This window comes from Aotus nancymaae, unplaced genomic scaffold (assembly GCF_030222135.1).
Source record: "Aotus nancymaae isolate 86718 unplaced genomic scaffold, 86718_ANA_hifiasm-v0.15.2.pri h1tg000008l, whole genome shotgun sequence".
Classification (NCBI taxonomy): Eukaryota; Metazoa; Chordata; class Mammalia; order Primates; family Aotidae; genus Aotus; species Aotus nancymaae.
Window position 1 is genome coordinate 48161868 of NW_026988419.1, and position 21545 is coordinate 48183412.

The following is a 21545-nucleotide window of genomic DNA, read 5'->3' on the forward strand; positions in this document are numbered from 1 at the left end:
TTTAGTGCAGTTATAGTGTAGATTTTTCCAAAACTCCCACCCTCTCCCGTTCTAAATCTCCAATATCCATTGTACCACTCCACATGTCTTTGCATACCAAAAGCTTAGCTCCCATTTATAAGTTAGAACATATATTATTTGGTTTTCCATTCCTGAGTTACTCCACTTAGGATAATGACCTCTAGCTCTATACAAATTGTGCAATAGACATTGTTTTTTTCTTTTTTTATGGTTGAGTAGTACCCCTTATTATATATGTGTATAGGTGTCTTTCTGATATAACGATGATTTTTCCTTTGGGTAGATGATATAATGATGATTTTTCCTTTGGGTAGATACCCAGTAGTAGGGTTGCTGAATTGAATGGTAGATCTACTTTAATTTCTTGAGAAATCTTCATACTGTTTTTCATAGAGGTTGTACTACTTTACATTCCCAGCAATGTCTAAGCAGTCCCTTTTAACCACATCCATGCCAACATCTATTGCTTTTTTGTTTTTTTGTTTTTTGCTTTTTAATCATCACCATTTTGGCTGTATTAAGGTGATATCTCACTGTGGTTTTAAGTTGCATTGAGGAAGGAAATAATTGAATGAAGAAGATGCTAGATCCCTTAAAGAAGGGCATAATTATTTTCACATAATTAAGTCCCTGCAAAAATAATGGTTATAATGATTATCAAGGTTATGCAAAATAGAACATGATAAATTTAAAATGAAAGCAAATCTAAAACATATTTACAATATTTAGATCTTTTGGAGAATAAGAAGATCATATTTGAAATGAGGCACCTATGTAAATCAGGACACATGAAATAATTTAATTCATGAATTACAAACATTATCTGAATTTTCTCACTTAAATAAAACATATTTTTTGTATCTTCAAAATCACAGTGAGAAACAATAGTTCTGATGATCTTTTAAATTCGACTAAAATTTTGAAAAATTACTCTGCTTTCAGTATGCACTTCCTGGGCCAAAATGAAAATACTATGAACATGTTCTATGAGTTAGTAGTTGAAAATAACTTCACTACTTTTTGTATAAAGATTTATTTCTTCCAAAATAAATTTGGAAGAAATATTTATAAGTCAACTAAGACCCTTAACATGATTAACCAAGAGAAGGAGATACACACCTAGAGAAACTTAGTAAATATGACATAAAAGAATTACACGAAGTAACATACAAAGTATTTATGCTAAGTGAAAATAGGTTAATTTATTACATTTTTAAAAAGATTTCAAATTGCCTACAAAACAAAACCCAACAGTTTTCTGTATGTAGGAAATACATCTAAAGCAGTGATTGAGAAAGATTTAAAAGAGAGAAATAGAAAATAATTTAACAAACATATGCAAATATTAATATAATAGAAGTCAGTTTTTCTGTATAGAATGTCTCCAAAGGTCTTTATTATTCCAACCTTCCTTACTTTTGAAACGATATTAAAGATAAAGCTTTTCTCAGACTCTTCGCTAATTAGCTAAAAAAAAATTCAACCAAACAACAGAAACCCATAACTTGATAAGCAGCTTCCTAAAATAACACTGTGATCCCCTGAAATGTTAATATGAACAACCAGCTGGCAGAAGATGATAAGGATGCAGTAATATTTTTAATTGGTGCTTGTTCTGGACACATATTAGCATAGTTACAATACCAACTACATGAACAATTATTCCAATGTTAACAAAAAACAAATTTCTCTTAATTTATTATAATAAGGATACAAAGTAAAGAAATTATGTAACCACAATTAGAGGCATCCTATTTAAATGACTATTCTTTAAAATTGGAGAACAGTTACTTTTTTTGTGGTGATGGCACTTAATATAATAAATATGTTTGCTTTGTTTGCTTATAAAAATAATCTTAATGCCAGTTTCAGTTTAATAAATAGAACAGATCCAAAATTACATGCTTGGACAGTTAGCGTGTTTTCTTAGCCTCTATGATTTGATGGAAAACTGATAGAAGACTTGACTTGTAAAATTAAATCTCCCACTAATCTAAATTATAATTTTAGAAGATAATTTCATTTTTACTGAGCCCCTATTTTATTACTTATAAAATAAAAAACGTTCAATTAAATGATGTTCAATAGCAATTTTTGTTCTAACACTTTGAAGGGTTTTCACATTTTAGAATGTTTTACTGAAACATAAATACTCATAATCAGTTATCTTGTGTCACTTTCAGACCTTCCCTCCTTAAACTCACAATACATACATCACATGTCATATATTTATACAACCAAAGTATGTAAATTATACATTTATAACTAAGACAAATTTGCAGAAATTAATTTCTTACTAAATCTGGAAGAGCTATCCTGTTCATTTCTCATTTGTTTTACTTTAAAAAATATTACTCTTGACATCAGTTTCTCTTCTGCTGATCCTGCCCATTACCTCCTCACAACGTATTTTTCTACTTTCTCTAATAATGTCTTTATCTAAAAAAAAAAATCACACTTGACCCATTCAGTTAATATCACATTACTAACAGTTTGATATCCTCCATTTAACAAAATAACTTTACCTTCATGCAGATCCATAATCCTTTTACTATGATTAATTTGTGGATACTTAAAGTTTTATAAGCATCTGTGCATAAAGGTTGAACAATCAAAAAATCTTCTTCTGTAGTTAAAGTATGTAACAAAGTTATTACTACAAATTTGTGATGTACATATCATTAAGTAGATAAATAAATGAGAGAAATAGATCATAGCAAGCCTTAACACATTTTTTACTATTCCATAGCTCAGGTTCTCAATATTGAACAAGAAAACAACAATTTAGAAGCTAAAAATATGGATGCTATCTAAAAGAGGGCAGTGTCAATTAGAAGAATCGGTGTTCAGGAATGAATGTCATCCTTTCCCCACAAATAAAGGAAGAAAGGAAGAAAAGGAAACTGGAGATACCCTAGTGTAAACATCTTGAAAATGTCCATTTAAACAGTGACCCCCAAATAAATAAATAATGTATTTACTCATTTGCTGAGGTGGTATTCATTGAAAACCTACTATTGAGTCCTTTCAACTTAATATTAATTAGTGGGCACTGTTCTAGTCATTGAAGAATGCACTGAACAAGAAAGATGAAAATCTTTTCTAAAGATTTTTCATATTGTTATGATGAGCCAGGTAAAACAAGACAGAGAATTACAACAATACACCAAATTTCATCTTCAGTTAAAAGGGGGACTGAATGCCTACCAACGATTCATATATGCAGGATTTCACCTAAATAAAAAGAGTATTTGTTAGTCAAATAATAAAAGACTCTAAGTTTCAAAACTATTGAAACATTATATTGATTGGGTCAGTGCTTCTGGAATCTCCAATACCACCGAGAACTCTGGTGATTCCTAGGACACATTGAACGCCATATAAAGATGTGCTCACTTCTAAGATTTATTACAGTGTAAGGCTATGCAACAGGATCAGCAGAGGAAGGAGTCCGGAGAAAACCACACACAGCCCTATGATGTTCTCTCCCTCCTCTTAGAGGACCAGCTAGCATGCTCCATTCATTGGCAGTGGAAAGTGCAGTAAAATGTACATAATGGGTCTGCCACACACCCATTAGACTCTCAGAGTCTGTGTTAGTTTGCTAGGGTTGCTATAACAAACTGCTGCATGGTGAATGGTTTACACATCAAAAATTTATTTTCTCACAATTTGGGAGGTTATAAATTTGAAATTAAGGTGTTGGTAGGTTTTCCCTATGTGTACATCTGTCCTAATTTCCCCTTGTTGTAACACTAGTCATATTGAATCAGAGCCCACCTTAATGACCTCATTTTAACTTTGTTGCCATTTAAAAGACCCTATCTACAAATACTGTCACATCCTGAGGTACTTTGAATTACGATTTCAACATATAAGGTTTGGGGGACAAAATTCATCACATAACAGAGTCCTGGGTTTTTATGAGAGCTGATCATGTACACACCTGCTCCTAGCACATATCAAAATTCCAAACTCCTAGAAAGAAGGCAGGCATTTAGCATAAACTGCATTATTTTCACAGACTGTACAGGCACAGTAAACTAATCTTATCAGTTTGTGAATGGTTTGACTGCTGAATTCCCTGGTGCCAGCCAAGGGTGAACTTTGCAAGCAGGTTTTTCATTATTTTTTAAAAATTATTATTATTATACTTTAAGTTCTGGGATGCATGTGCAGTGTGCAGGTTTGTTACATAGGTATACATGTGCCATGGTGGTTTGCTGCATCCATCAACCTCTCATCTAGCTTTGAAGCCCCACATGTATTAGGTATTTGTCCTAATGCTCTCCCTCCCCTTGCCCCCCACCTCCTGACAGGTCCTGGCGTATGATGTTCCCCTCCCTGTGTCCATGTGTTCTCATTGTTCAACTCCCACTTTTGAGTGAGAATGAGGTGACTGGTTTTCTATTCCAGTGTTAGTTTGCTGAGACACATGCACATGTATGTTTATTGCAGCACTATTTACAATAGTAAAGACTTGGAACCAACCCAAATGCCCATCAGTGACAGACTGGATAAAGAAAATGTGGCACATATACACCATGGAATATTATGCAGCCATAAAAAATGAGCTCATGTCCTTTGCAGCGACATGGATGAAGCAAGTGGGTTTTTCTAAAAAATTGCAGTATTGGGTCTACTGGGTTAAACTTTTGTGCATAGTTAAGCTGAAAAGTACAAAGTTGTATTCAATTTGTGGTATATTTTTATGCTAAATGTTGTATGTAGCATATACAATGTGTACTGTAATTTTTAAACTTTGTTTTGATTTATAAAAAATACAAAAACTATAAAATTTTGGAGTTGAGTCCTTAAGTAACTTGGTCCATTTTACTCACTACTTTTGGTCTTTTTACTCATAATCTAAACTTATATTTTTTAAAATGACTGAAAACCATGGGCTTTGCTTAAAGTTGACAAAATACAAGTTTCTTTAATGAAAAATAGAGAGTAAAAATTGGGGAAAGGAGGGAGGAATCTCTGTTATCTCTGAAACAAAAGAAAATTACATACAGAGAAAAAATAGTTTTAGCCATTACCTGAAACACAATCTATGAAAAGGCTCTATCTGGTACAGAAAGAGAAAACTAATTGCAGATGCATAGCTTCTCAGATCTCCATTTCAGGGAGGATAAATTAGTGTAACTGCTTTGAGGAAAGCATGGCAATACCTCTAAGGAGAAAAGCCTGGAGAAGTGGGTATACTTTTTAATCCAGCAATCTATGAAAAGGATGCTTATTGTAAAATGTTTGTAATGTAAAAAATTGAACATTCACAAATAGAAGACTAGCTGAATAAATTATGGTAGTTACAGAATTAAATACCACATCCATATGGTTAAAAACTAAAACAAATCCTAGTGTGCTTATATGAAATGATCTTCAAAATATATTACTCAGTTAAAAATATACCAAGTGGAACTCTGAACATTTAATATTTTATAAGATATTTTCGCATGTGTATAATATTACATAAACTACTGTTGTTTGCTTATGAGTTGACAGTATTAGAACCTAGAATTAAAGAGTGGATTATTTTTCTTTTTACTGTGTAGAATTTTGCCTACACTTGTATTACTTTACCAATATAGAAGGTGACTTTTGTGCCCCTAAGGGCTACCAAATTTATTAAACCAACTGATAGAAGGATGAAGTTTAAGAAAAGCTATCATAGAAATAAATACATCTTGGAATTTAAAATAACAGAAAGGATCAGATTTACCATTCAGACTCATGGACTCAGAGAAATTATCCAGTATCAAACTTTACTAACAATTTCAAGTCACTTGGAATCCTGAGGCACAGGTAAGGAAAGGTGAGATCAAAATGTCTATGTTGATTTCAGCTCACTAAGTCCAACCACACAACATCAAAGGCATTTCTGGCCCAAGTGAATAGATGAGCTTTCTATGAGGTATGCAGGCACCTCACTTTCATGAAAGAAGACAGATTATAAAACATTTACATTTTCTACAGAAAGAGTTCCATATATAACATTTTCCAAGGATCCATTATGCATAAGTCCATATATTTCTGTTTACTTACCATAAATAATACCAGACAATTAAGCACATTCTCTTAAAAGCTTACCATAGGAAAAGACTCTTTCGTTAGAAAAAAATTCTTATTATTGTTGTTGTTTTACTGGTAGATTTATTATTAGTATGTTTATAAGAGGATTAGTTCAATGAACTTGACTTCTTTATTTTCCAGGAGCATCCCCAGGGAAGGGAGAATGTATTGCAAAAATGCAACTTAACTTTTTTCTTTCCAGATGGCATAGATGAGTTTCACAGACATGCTAATCAAATACAATCAAATATATTTACACTAGAACTTATACTAGAATAAGAAATTAGTATTTAATACATAATGTAGTTGACATTATTCTTTGTTCATCACATATTACTAAAATAGATGAAAATAAAGATAAATTTTGATAATAAATTGGCAAATGGAATCATAGCAGATTATTGAAGTGTATAAAATAGTTTAATGATTATATCTTTAACATGTGATGTAGAATCAAGAAAACAAATTGTTATATCAGTCTTTTCATAACTTGCCTCTCATGCCTCTGCCAGGTTTTGTCAGGATCATGGTGCAGAGTACAGATGATGAAGCTCTGCCCATGTGGTGGTTTTAATGTTGGTTTTCTATTTTTTTCCTAATTATATACTGGTGAAATCCAACATGAGAAGCAAACATATACATAGTTTTCAAGACTTAAGATGTAAGAAATAATTTTACTTTAAAAACTGATGAGTAGAAAAGAGAAGTGTTTGTTGGTTAAGAATGATCCCTTGTAACAGAGCCCATTTCAAAGCTTTATGATTACAGGCAAATTATTTAATTTCTTCAAGCCCAACATTCCTCTTTGAAAAATAGAGATTATAACTGTCTCATAGCATTAATGAAAGGATCTCATACTTTGTCAGCTGACTACAACAATGAATGAAAGATTGTAACCATAGTTATTCATTGCTATAAAATAAATTGTTCTAAAACCTAGCCACTCAAAACACAAACATTTAGTATCTCACAGTTTTTGCATCTTAGGAGTCTAGACACAGCCCAGCGTGAGCCATGCCCCTCCCCCTCAGGAGGCCACTGCCTTTCTGAGGCCGCTTCCATTCAGAATCTGGAATGCTGGGGGTAGAGGCTGCAGTCGGTCATGAGGCCCAGGCTGTTCCTGGTTGGGTCCAGACAGAGGGGCAACCGCCTGTGAGAGAAGGAGAGTGGAGGGGCCCGTGCCAACCATGGAGCACACACAGCAGTGTGAAGACATGAGTGGCCGCAAGCCAGGTGGTGTTTTCCTCTGGTGGCCGCAGGCATGGTGGAGAGTGGGGGCAGGGATCGTCACTCAAACAAGGGTCACGAGGCTCCCAACTGTCCCACTTCAGGAGGCCGCCCTCTTGTGGCACCCGGGGGTGGTGGCAGTGACTCGGACTGTACCGGCCGCAACTGGCAGGCGCGGGATGCCAGGGGAAATGGTGACCCGGGAAGCGGGAGGACTTCAGGAGGCCCTGAACCCTGCCTGACTGTGTGATTCTTCTGTGTCTTTGGTTGGAGTGGAAGTAGATTGGTCTAAACGAAACGAATACTGCCTAAGAGGAAAGACAAAACTCTCCAATTGTGTCTGACAGGGCGTGCACAAAACCCACTTTGTAGAGATTGGACCGGCTCAGCTACTGGACCTACCTCTCAGGATCAAGCTGCCTGTGATCCCAGGAAGCAATCCTATATTCTATACTACGAATCTCGGTGAAAAGGTGAATGAGGTTTTATCGTTTTCTTTCCTTTACCCTTTACTACTTTCTGTTCAATTCAGAGGCTGCATCATAGAGCATCCATTCAAGGAATTTGCATCAACATTCACAGGAAAAAAAAAAAAAAAAATCTGACCGAAGGTATTGTTTAAAATGCATATGAAGCATTTTCATCTAATATGGTTTGGACATAATCATAGGCCAGAAAGTTTAAATTCTTAGTCCTTAATTTACAATTCATGGTACCATATTAATATTCCTTATAATAAAACTTCATATATACTTACATAGTAAGTTTCGACATACTTAGAAACATGTTTGGGAGGTGAAAGGCTATTAGTGCTAGCTGCCCTTTAATTATGTGTTATGATTTTAACTGACTATCTTGGACCAAACTCTCTTCACAGGACACATTATTTTGTTTTGAGTTGAATGCTGTTTTACACACATAAATTAAAAAAATAATAATAATAAATAAATCAGTGGGAGTTAAAATGAGTTAGTATGTTAGTACTTTAACCTCATTTCAATGAAAGAAAGACCTGCCTCAATGAGAAAGAGACTCCATAATGTACCCCAATCTTTTCATCCAGTATTGTCTCCAACCAGAGGCTCAGTTTCTTCAAGTTGATGTCTTTCACACCTACCCATGAATACCAGGCAAATACTTCTGTATTTTGTCAACTTTGTCCCTGAACCTGGCATACTCTGTCTTCTTCTCCCCAGTCTATGAATCTTAGCTATCTTTTAAGAAACCCTGAACTGTTATAGCCGCTCCCCTACCTCCAATTAATTGATCTTTGCTTAGGATTCACGTTGACCTGGATTTGTATGCTCTCTTATACAAACCATGCTTAATCCTACTGTATTATAGTGTGTACTTCCCTTAAGCCTTTTCATGTTTTAGTCCTCAACACCAAACCTACCCCCATACCTCCTCAGGCTTTGACTAAGTAGTCAATGCTGAAGGAGGTTTAGTACATTCTTGTTGACTGGTTGCTTTTATCAATTTTGCTTAAAGTTATACAAGAAAGAATTCTAAGTGACCCACTTACCCTTCTAATGTCTATGATATCATCAGAAATGAGTAGAACCCTTTGGTATTTGATACTTGCCTAATGCCTTATACAGCTCAGGCTGTTATAACAATGTACCATAGATTGGTGGCTTAGAAATAACATAAACATATTTATCATTGTTCTGGAGCTGGAAGTCCAAGACCAGGACACCAGCATGGTCAGATTCTGGTGAGGGCCCTTTGCAGTCTTTTCATTACCTCCCAACATGGTAGAAAGAAGGCTAGAGCATTCCTTGTGGTCTTTATAGGAATGTTATCCCTCTTGATGATAACTCCACCATCATGACTTAATTATCCCTCAAGGTCCCAGCTCCTAATGCCATCACATTGAAGGTTTGGATTGCATATGAATTTTAGGGGCATACAGTCAATCTAACATACTAAATAAACATGATTTCTTAAAGCAAGTTTTGTTTCTGGAAAAAGTATAATTGCCCTTTTTAAAACTGATCTGTTCTATTACATTAGAGCAAGTGAACTACAAATATACCATCTTCAAACAATTTGAGTCACATCCACACAAACTTTGCAAAAACGTGCTTGAAACTTATTCTATTACAGGAGATATAATTCCTCTTTAGTGTACAAACTTGGAACTCCGTCTTTGGTCTCCTCCCTCAAATATATTCTTTTTACTCTATTGCCATCTTCTCTGTCTACCATTAAGTCACTTGTCTACTACTTTTCAAAAAAGATGTTCTATTTTTATTACATTATTTATCCCCAAATTCGTTTAATGATAATTGTACACCATACTAGTATTTCTGAAGAATTTTCTCTTTCAGAGTACTCTTCTTCATGAAGTCATGCTTTATATTTACATTTTAAGGTAAACTAGATATATTAATTGGCAACAGAAAGGATACTCTGGCTCAAATGGGTGGATTTGTTTAAAGGTGTTCTTAGTTTACAGGTCAATAGCACTCAGGTTTGGTATTGAGAAACATATACCTGTCATGGCTAAAAGTTAACATTTTCAAAAAGTTTACAGCTAAATGTCAATATCTGAAATAAATATTCAGTATACTCCTTGACTTACTGTTATTGATTATTTCCCTTCCAGAAAAGATCTGGGCTTCATTTGTGAACTCACTGAATTCAAGGCTTTCTCCTATAGGAGTCCTTTCTTTGCCTTCTCAGGAAAGCATTGGTAATCAGGGAATCTAGCTTTCTGGTTAGGCTCCTTGGAAGGGATTAAAGTTTAATGTTACACAAGAGGACAGAAACTTAAAGAAGCTTTTAAATGCAAAGGAAGAGCTAGTATCCTATTACGTTCCTCTCATCTACCTTTTACCCATATACAAAGCATCCTCCTACCTATCTTTCTGGAGTTCTTTTAATGGTCCAACCTAGCCAGTCTCTGTAGTGTTTTGGATCTGGACTGCAACTGTGGCTACAGTCAAACTGAAAACAGAGGTCACAAATTGGTGCTTCTAGACATGTCTGGATTGGTGCTTAGTGTTGTGGTAGTTAAATTGAACTTCATACCTGCACACAGGGCATATGCTCTCTGGTTTGCCATATTACCCACATACTCCAATTATCTGTCCCTTGAGTCCTTTCCTGATATGATATTATTTTGAACTATTGTAAAATATATGTTGTTCTGGCCCAGCAAACTTAAAGCAGAAAGGATGTAAAAACAACATTAACACAACTTCCTACTCTCATTCTCTATTTTTTCCATTTCAGAAGTCCCTCAATAAGCCATTATCAGCATCCTGTTATTGAAAAACTGAGAGCTCACACCAAAAAAACTCACTTTGCTAATGTTTTAATTTGTGGTGAGATTGAATAACTCAGCTGTTTTCTCTAATGCAGCAGATATAGAAACATTGCTAATAACTGATTATCTTTTCCTCCTCTTATATGTTAATGGCTATGGCCTAAAGGTGTATTTGGTCTTCACACAAATGAATAACCTTCAGTTTTAAAATTAGTTCCTCAGTATGTTGAACTGCATAATATAGACCTCAGGTATTCGTCTTACTCTAGCACTCAGAGACTGTTCATTTCATGCATTAAAAACCCCAAGATGCAATGACCCTTTAACTCAAAATCTTTAACATCCAAGTTTTACTTTTACTATTTGTTAAAGTTATTTTTGTAAATTTTGATGAAACATTTTGTTATTTTTGTTCATTTTCAGATGATTGAAATAAAATTCTAATTACTATTATCCCTTTATCTTTTGAATAGAATGTTCTGATTTGAGAGAGGGAGGAGGAAAAGAGAGCATTGGCTTTCTACCTTATATCCTATTCCCTTTCTTTTCCTCTTCTTTTTCCTTATTTGACTGAGAGCCAGGATCTGAAGAGGATTAGAGGAGAAACTGAGGGAAGGTGAGTCTTTGGGATAACTTATGTAGGTGAGGAAAGAGGAAGGGAAAGGCAGGAAAGCATGCCCAACCCCAATTTTTCTGTAGCTGTTTTTCTCCACTTCAGATTCTTCTTCCACATTATTTTCAATGAACATTCTAATCATTGTGATAAATTATTTAAAGTAAAAATGCATTAATTTTACATATTTTGTAAAATTAATTTTGTAAAATGTGTTTGCAGCTTTTTCCACCTTCTTATGGTTTTAACCTGACTGGTCCTTATTGTCGACTTTTGGATAACGAGTATAAAAACCTCCATGATCCACATTTAAAAGCATACTATAAGCACAAAGATATTCTGAAGAGACTAAAGGAAGATGGCTACATCACCAGCGATAATAAAGTGGGTTGAAGATTACTTCTTTTTTTAATCAATGAAACCCTTTAAAACTTGATATAAACTTGTTCCTATACCTCACTCAGGGGGACCTGTGTCACTTTGAACCTGGTCGTGAGACAATACTTAATAGGCAGTTCTATAAATTTCTCAGTATTTGGATCAAGAGAAATCAGACAACAGTTGTTGCTAAATAAAACTACTCTTCCTTCACCTTTTTTCTTTGTAATATAAAAAATTATTGACAAATAATTTGAGAATATAAAGATATATTAGTTTTCCCATGTGTATTATAGGCTTCTTTTTCTTTAATGGCATTATGTAGTGTATATAATTATATAATTATACAATGTATAATTGTCAAGGATTCTGTGCCACATACTTTTAAAAACTTGAGATGAAATAGAAACCTATAAATTTCAGTCTGTTAGAACCTTGATAGAGTACTTTCTAATTGGAGTTGAACAATGTTATTACAGGTAAAATTATAACCCAATTATAGCTAATTTAAATTATTACTGTGATAACTCTAAATGTGTTGACTAAACTTCTTTTATGATATTAGTCATATTAATAAAGTGATAGGTATACATTTTTTAGAGACAGGTTCTCACTTTGTTACCTACACAGGAGTGCAATGGCATAATCATGGCTCACAGCAGCTTTGACCTCCTGGGCCCAAGCTGTGTTCCTGCCTCAGCCTCCTAAGTAGCTGAGACCACAGGCACAGGCCCCCCCAGCTGGTTTTTTTTTTTTTTTTTAGAGATGGGGTCTTGCTATGTTGTCCAGGCTTATCTCAAACTCCTGGCCTCAAGAGATCCTCTTGCCTCAGACTAAGTTATATTTTTGGATAGAAATTTGTTGCTGATTAACAAATGTGAGAGATAATACTCTACAACATTGTTAGAAGTTTATTGCTCTTTATGCCAAAATGTCATTAAATTGTAGGTCACTGCTATTTCTTTTTGGAAAGTGATCTTTAAATCATTAAAATAATTAAAAAATATATATTTAAAATATTTATATAATGTTAACATATTTAATATTTGTTAAATATTGATGTGTTTTCCTTTTTGTTTGCAGGTTGTCTGTACTTTGAGAAAATTCAATAAGTACAGGCAATATCTTACCAGTTTAAAATTAGACTTTGAAAGAAACTATATAAGAGAACAAGTAAGTTAAACACTTAAATTTGGTTTGTTTACATAGAGTTTGGAAGAAATCCTTATTTATATGTAGAGTGTTTTTTTAATCATATCTGACCCTTAATTATTGACAAAGTAATTGCATATTTTTTCATCTGAAAATTTAGAGTAGGAATAAACATTATTTGGATGCTGCTATGTTTGGCCAAGAATGGAAAAGGGACTGGGCCATCTATCAACACACTAGTAGTAGGTGGCATAATTTAGTAATTAAATTGATAATCAGATGTGTTGTTTCCCCCTGAGTTAAGGCCAATAAGAAACATCTCTTGTGGCAGAAAGACTCTGAAGTGAAACCTAAAACAGTTTGATCCATAGGAAAAGAACAGCAAATACCTGTAATGTTCTACAGTGATTCAAGAACATGTACATTCTGTGTTTGTACTCATACAGGTGCACCTGTATTCATCCAGTAAAAATGTTGTTCTTAAATGTGAAGTGGAATAGTTGGGTGTAGTGAGCTGTTATGGAGAGTGACTTCCTTTTGATTTTTGACTCAAAGATGTGTGTGTGTGTGTGTGTGTGTGTGTATTCAGATTTTAGGGTCAAGAGCTTTGGATCAAAATGAGAAAGATGTGTATATGTGTGTTTGCAAAGGTATGTTCTAAAAATAAGAGGGCTGAATAAAAATGAGAAGGACTTCTGTATACTTCTAAGTATTCTACATTTTCCCCACTTCTTTCTGTGCCCAGTGTTTCTTCTCTACTTCCTCCACATTTTTATTTAACTTACTTAGAATACGTTGACAAATAAACAGAAATTTTACCTTTTATTTTTAGAGAGATGAATGTTAATTTTGTCTTACTTGTCTGTGTCTTTAATGGATTCAAAATAGATGTAAATGCAATTAAACAGAATTAAGCATTTATAAAATATAGAAATTTATATGATTTTATTTCTGGGAAATGTAAAAAACATTATATATATGTAATATACACATTTCTTAAATAGAAAATACTTGCAAAACAACTATATAACATACCAGAAAACAATCAAATCCCTCAATATTCTGATGTTGCCCAAGCCCAGAACTGGTTGTTAAAGGAGGGCACTGAATCTATCAAGGACCAGGAGCAGTTGATGAGGCATAGGTAAGATAAAAGTTGATGCATATTTTATGTGTATGTTGTGGACCCAAATAAGTTGGAAAATACTAGAAAGAATTGAACAATTTTTTGTATGACCTAGACACCATTCGCCTGGATTTTTCAGAGTGGAGAAGGAAGCAAAATCAAGAGGTGGAAGAATTTACTACCAGAGGAGTTAGGGTTGCTGAAAGCCCCAGGGATAAGGCAAACTGATCACTGAAGGAAAAATTAGATCCAAAATTTTTCTATAGTAGAATAGGGAGAGAAAGGATCTTTAGCACATGCCTCAAACAATAACAGCTTTTTATGATTCATCTTTAAGGATTGACAGCATTGTTTGAGGAAGTTAGTACAAAGTCAAAAAAAGAGTTGGTATAACTGATGCCAATATATAAATATGTGTTGTCTATAAAAATAGAGCATAAGCTCATTTAGATATGACTCAGTCATAGTCAATCATGGCCATTCCATGAACAAGTCCATTTCCTAGGAAGTAAAGGATGTTATAGTTCTTTTTCCTGCCCTAGGGATGGAGTAAGGAATTTGGCTACATTACCTGACTTCTATATTCATTCCACGGTTTCATTACGTGGTATTGTTGCTGTAATACATATTGATGTACCAGAGATGCAGACTACAGATGAGAGGTTTGTTCAAGGACTTATAAATTATAAGGAACCCAATGCCCACTTCTTCTTAAAGAATTCATTTTCTTTTTCCACTTTTGAAGTTACTGTTTCAGCTATTTCAGCCATATTTGCAAACACATCTTCTTAAACCTACTGATTTATGAATGCTTACTGTGAAATATGTTTTGAATAACTTTGGTCCACTTTTTACCATTATCATTGCCATCATATCAGATAATTGGGTTTTGGGAAGACCTTATAACGAGTAAAACATGCTGAGTTGGTGGGTTAGGCTGTTTTTTTTTTTTTTTTTTTTTTGAAATCAATAAATCTTTCATATATATCTGTATTTTTTTTGTTGCACTTTAAGTTCTGGGGTACATGTGCAAAACATGCAGGATTGTTGCATAGGTACCTACATAGCAATGTGGTTTGCTGCTTCCATCCCCCTGTCACCTATATCTGGCATTTCTCCACATGTTATCCCTCCCTAACCTCCCTACACCCTGCTGTCCCTCCCCTAGTCCCCCTCAACACACCCCAGTTTGTGATGCTCCCTTCTCTGTGTCCATGTCTTCTCATTGTTCAACACCCACGTATGAGTGAGAACATGCGATATTTGATTTTCTGTTCTTGTGTCAGTTTGCTGAGAATGATGGTTTCCAGATTCATCCATGTCCCTACAAAGGACACGAACTCATTGTTTTTTATGGCTGCATAGTATTCCATGGTGTATATGTGCCACATTTTCTTTGTCCAGTCTATCATCAATGGGCATTTGGGTTGGTTCCAGGTCTTTGCTATTGTAAACAGTACAGCAACGAACATATGTGTGCATGTGTCTTTACAATAGATGATTTATAATCCTTTGGATATATACCCAGTAATGGGATTGCTGGGTCAAATGGAATTTCTATTTCTAGGTCCTTGAGGAACTGCCACACTGTCTTCCACAATGGTTGAACTAATTTACACTCCCACAAACAGTGTAAAAACGTTCCTATTTCTCCACATCCTCTCCAGCATCTGTTGTCTCCAGATTTTTAATGATTGCAAAAGTTTTTTCCCATTCTGTTGGTTGCCAGTTCACTCTAATGATTGTTTCTTTTGCTGCACAGATGCTCTGGAGTTTAATTAGATACATTTGTCTATTTTGGCTTTTGTTCCCAATGCTTTTGGTGTTTTAGTCATGAAGTCCTTGCTTTTCCCTATATCCTGAATGGTTTTGCGTTGGTTTTCTTCTAGGGTTTTTATGGTATTAGGCCTTATGTTTAAGTCTTTAATCTATCTGGAGTTAATTTTAGTGTAAGGTGTCAGGAAGGGGTCCAGTTTCTGCTTTCTGCACATAGCTAGACAGTTTTCCCAACACCATTTTTTAAACAGGGAATCTTTTTCCCGTTGTTTCTTTTTGTCAAATTTGTCAAAAATCAGATGGTTGTCAATGTGTGGCATTGCCTCTGAGGCCTCTGTTCTGTTCCATTGGTCTATATCTCTGTTTTGGTACCAGTACTATGCTGTTTTGATTAATATAGCCTTTGTAGTATAGTTTGAAGTCAGGTAGCGTGATGCCTCCATCTTCGTTCTTTTCACTTTGAATTGACTTGGCTATGTGGGCTGTCGTTTGGTTCAATATGAAGTTTGAGGTGGTTTCTTTCTAGTTCTGTGAAGAGGGTCATAGGTAGCTTGATGGGGATAGTGTTGAATCTATAAATTACTTTAGGAAGTATGGCCATTTTCACAATATTGATTCTTCCTAACCATGAGCATGGAATGTTTTTCCATCTGTTTGTGTCCTCTCTTATTTCATTGAGCAGTGGTTTGTAGTTCTCCTTGAAGGGGTCTTTATATCCTTTGTTAGTTGTATTCCTAGGTATTTCATTCTCTTTGTAGCAATTGTGAATGGCAGTTCACTCTTGATTTGGCTCTCTTTAAGTCTGTTATTGGTGTACAGGATTGCTGGTGATTTCTGCACACTGATTTTTGTATCCAGAGACTTTGCTCAAGTTGCTTATCAGTTTCAGGAGATTTTGGGCTGAGAGGATGGGGTCTTCTAAATATACAATCATGTTGTCTGCAAATAGAGACAATTTGATTTCCTCCATTCCTAATTGAATACACTTTATTTATTTTTCTTGCCTGATTGCTCTGGCTGGAATTTCCAATACTATATTGAATAGGAGTGGTGTTGAGGGAGGGCAGCCTTGTCTAGTGCCAGATTTCAAAGGGAATGCTTCCAGTTTTTGCCCATTCAGTATGTTATTGGCTGTGGGTTTGTCATATATAGCTTTTATTACTTTGAGGTACATTCCATCAATACTTAGTTTCTTGAGAGTTTTTAGCATAAAGTGCTGTTGAATTTTGTTGAAGGCCTTCTCTGGATCTATTGAGATAATCATGTGGTTTTTGTCTTTGGTTCTGTCTATGTGGTGGATTACCTTTATAGACTGCATATATTGAACCAGCCTGCATCCCCAGGATGAAGCCTACTTGATCGTGATGGATAAGCTTTTTGATGTGCTGTTGCAATCGGTTTGCTAGTATTTTATTGAAGATTTTTGCATTGACATTCCTCATGGATATTGGCTGAAGTTTCTTTTTTTGTTGAGTCACTGCTCGGTTTTGGTATCAGGATGATGTTGGTCTCATAAAACAATTTGGGAAGGATTCCCTCTTTTTGGATTGTTTGGAATAGTTTCAGAACCAGTGGTACCAGCTCCTCTTTGTATTACTGGTGGAATTTGGTTGTGAATCTATCTAGACCTAGACTCTTTTTAGTTGGTAGGTTATTAATTGCTGCCTCAACTTCAGCCCTTGTTATTGGTCTATTCAGGGTTTCAACTTCTTCCTGGTTAAGCTTGGGAGTGTGCAAGTGTCCAGGAGTTTATCCACTTCTTTCAGGTTTACTGGTTTATATGCATAGAGTTATTTGTAGTAATTTCTGATGGTAGTTTGTATTTCTGTGGAATTGGTGGTTATATCCCCTTTATCATTTTTTATTGCATCTATTTGATTCATCTCTCTTTTCTTTTTTATTAATTTGACTAATGGTCTTGTATTTTGTTGATCTTTTCAAAAACCAGCTCCTAGAAATATTGATTTTTTGAAGGGGTTTTGTGTCTCTATCTCCTTCAGTTCTGCTCTGATCCTAATTATTTCTTGTCTTCTGCTAGCTTTTGAGTTTTTTTTGGTCTTGCTCCTCTAGCTCTTTCGATTTTGATGATAGGGTGCCAATTTTAGATATTTTCTTGCTTCTCATGTGGGAATTTATTGCTATAAATTTCCCTCTAGACATTGCTTTAATTATGTCCCAGAGATTCTGGTACATTGTGTCTTTGTTCTCCTTGGTTTCAAAGAATAGCTTTATTTCTGCCTTCATTTCATTGTTTATCCAGTGGACATTTCAAGGCTGTTTTAAAGGTTTATAAACAGGACTGTTAGAAAAACAGTAAAATTCCTGTAGCTCAAGAAACAAAAGGTAAGCAAGGAAGTGGTTTGGAAATGGCATAACAGATGATGCTATCATAAAAGAGACAGCTAATTCATCTTCAGTAATATTTGCACTCTTATTCAATTATTTGGGTATGATAAGTAGAAAACTAGAACAACTTGAACGCACAGCAGAACAACACCTATACCTGATGAATAGAGAAGAAAGACAATGGGAACACACAAGAAGAAAACTTGCTCTTCATAGAAAAATTGAAGAGGTGAGAGATAACAACTTTAAAATATTAAGAGATAAATTGTGTACAGTTGTTTCACTTGTAAATAATTTTAACTGTACATTGTACTGCCTGAAGTCATTTCAGTTCAAAATAATTTGTTCCCATTAAATATTCTTCATAGCTATAAAACACAAGTTGTTACATAAAATTGTGAGGTAGATACCAGGAAGTATGTATATGAGCCAGTTTCTACTCTAAAACAACAGTTAAAAAGTTACTAGACACTATTGAACTCTCTAAAAGCCTTTATTGTGGAGAGGAATTTTTTTTTTAATTTAGCTTTAGTAAAAAATAATCATATCTGCATTCCTAATAAGAATGAAGGAAGAAAAGTCTATTCTAAATCCAATGTATGACTTTTATTTTGCTTAACCTGATTTCTATTAGGCTCTGACTTGTTCAATATACTTTTTGGTGGGACAAAATACAAAGATATTGTTGTGAAGGGAACACACGCCAAGTGCAGTAATGTTGTGATTTCTAGGGATAGAAGACAAAAGATATGTTACGTCTGACAAAGATGGCAGAAGATGTTAAAAGAGAAGAGAGGATAGAAGAACAATGGCATAGAAACAGAGAAAAGAGTGACAGGAAGGTAGGGTGAGCTTTAACCTCTAACTTGATCTGTTTGAAGAGAAGATTTTGTTTTGGTTTTTTGAAGTACAAATCACTTTGTGAGATGACTGATGATCAGTTACTCCAAATAATATGCATGATATAAAACTGAAAGTTATGGATGATTTTAGTATATTTTGACTATAATATAAAAAGTACTATTATGTGATATAACTATTTTGTGCTTTATTTTTACACCACAAACTGAACTTGTAATTACTATGAAAAAAATTAAATGACTGAATTAGTTTTTTTAGAACCAGCAATTCTTGGCGGGATTTCTCATTCTTTTCTTTTACCAGTTAATTTTACTTAGCTTACCTGTTTTTATCTCTAATAATATATAAGATTTTGTGATTTAGAGTGTAAATTAATATACAGAAAGAGAAAAATCCTACCACCCCCACCCTATCAACTTTTTAGTTCACACATATACACATACACCCCACCAGAATGTTTCCAAAAATATTTGTTTATCCCAATTAATAATTAAATACATGATATTATACCTCATAAGCTGTGGGTAGACTGTTTTTTCACTCAGTAAAATATCATTATCAACTTAGCATGTTGATAAATATTGATCTAAATCTCTAAATAGCAATTTTAAATAGGTTATTGTTAAGAAACCTAGATGTGAGTGTAAGATTTAAACAATTTGATTTGTATTGACATATACTGTTATATGGCAATTTTGTAAAAATATTGAAGTTTAAATATGTATTCTTATCTTTCGTTCTCTTTCTCACCTGTGTCTTTCAGTACCAGCAGACACTCACTGTTCATATTGCAGGCTCAGCTTATTCCAATTTATCTTGATTATTATTTTTCTTTTTTCTTTTTTGTTTTTCCTCCTCCTCCTTCTTCCTCTTCTTCCTCCTCCTCCTTTTCCTTCTGCTTTTCCTTCTCCTTCCTCTTCCTCTTCTTCTCTTCTTTTTCTTTTTTGTAGAGATGAGTTTTCACAACATTGCCCATACTGGTCTTGAACTCCTGAGCAAAAATGATTGTCCCACCTTGGTCTCCTGAAGGGGCTGGGATTACAGGTGTCAGCTTCCACGCCCAGCCATAATTATTATTAATATTTTTAATATTCAATTTTTCTTTATTTTTTTTTTTTGAGACGGAGTTTTGCTCTTGTTACCCAGGCTGGAGTGCAATGGCGCGATCTTGGTTCACCGCAATCTCCGTCTCCTGGGTTCAAGCAATTCTCCTGCCTCAGCCTCCCGAGTAGCTGGGACTACAGGCGTGCACCACCATGCCCAGCTAATTTTTGTATTTTTAGTAGAGACAGGGTTTCACCTTGTTGACCAGGATTGTCTCCATCTCTTGACCTCGTGATCCACGCATCTCGGCCTCCCAGAGTTCTGGAATTATAGACGTGAGCCACTGCGCCCAGCCCAATTTTTCACTATTTTTCAATGAGAGGTCTTACCAAGTTGTTCTCTTCTGTTTGCTCTGAAACTGCACATCTCTGAAAGTATCTTTGTTTTCCAGAAGCAATTGAATGCACTAGATTTTTCTCCTTTTGCCTAATGTCAATTACTACTCAAGAAGTTTTGGTCAGTTTTAGTGGAGACTAATAATACAACCAAACAAAATCAGAGGAGTGCCCATTAGAGGTGGTCACTGACTTTAAGCCTGATAACACCACAGGCTGCCTAAGCTATGCTAATGGCAGAGCCATTTGAACACTGGTATTTCCAATGAAGTTATTTTTATAATTGCCTTTTTTGAATCTTATTTTATTATGAGATTTTGAATTCCTTTGTGTTTATTAATATTTTTATGTTTTATGATTTTCAGATTTGATGTTACGTTTTCACTGCAAATTATGTCTTATAGTTCAGATTTTGCTCTTAATATCTTCATCAAAAGTTATTTGTATGGCTCTATTTTTGGACTCTCTTCTATTCTTTGACCTATTTGTTTGATTATTGTACCTTTAATAATTCTTTCAATGTGTAGTGCTATCGTTACACATTTGATTTTCTATTTCAGTTGTTTTAGTTAATCTCAAGTCCTTTATATTTCCATACTAATTTTAGCATCAGCTTATTAATTTCTACCAAAACGTCTTGCTGAGATTTATTTTTATCGGATTTGCATTAACTCTATAGGTCAGTTTGGGCGCAATTTACCTCTTAATAATATTGAGTCTTTCAACTCAAAAACCACATGTCTCTTCATTTATTTAGGTCTACTTAATTTCTCTTAACAGTGCTATGCAGTTTTCACTGTACTGTTCTTATAGATCTTTTCATAGATTCATCCCTAGGTATTTCATACAGTTTATGCTATTATAACATATATTATTTAAATTTCAAATTTTGAATACTTAATGCTGATATATAGAAAAACATCTGATTTATGTGTATTCGTCTTGTATCCTGCATTGTTAAAATCATAGCCAGTTCTAGTAGTACCTTTTTCTACATGCCAATTAATAGTCTATATAGATGATCATTTCTGTGAATAAAGGAGTTTTATTTCTTCTGATGTGAGTATCTTTAATTTTTTTTTTTTTTTTTTTGCTTGGTCTCACTGCCTACAACCTTCAGTATAGAAGCAGACATACTAGCTATTTTTGATTGGTGATTTGTTTGATAGTGCTCTCTTTGTTTTTGATCTCAAGGGGAAAGTATTAACTCCATCACCATTAATTATAGGGTTAGCTGTGGGTTTTCTACAGATGTCA

The 21545-nt window shown here is 34.5% G+C and overlaps 1 protein-coding gene across 1 annotated transcript in view; it reads left to right on the forward strand.

Moving 5' to 3' along the window:
- The first annotated feature begins 7357 nt into the window (after nt 1-7357).
- The window catches only part of LOC105705173 (fibrous sheath-interacting protein 2-like), a 57624-nt gene continuing 43436 nt past the window's right edge, over nt 7358-21545 (forward strand). Inside the window, 7 exon segments of the mRNA XM_064372766.1 lie at nt 7358-7567; nt 7671-7796; nt 11433-11594; nt 12672-12761; nt 13745-13884; nt 18103-18217; nt 18720-18830. Coding sequence (XP_064228836.1) covers nt 7358-7567; nt 7671-7796; nt 11433-11594; nt 12672-12761; nt 13745-13884; nt 18103-18217; nt 18720-18830 — 954 coding nt within the window.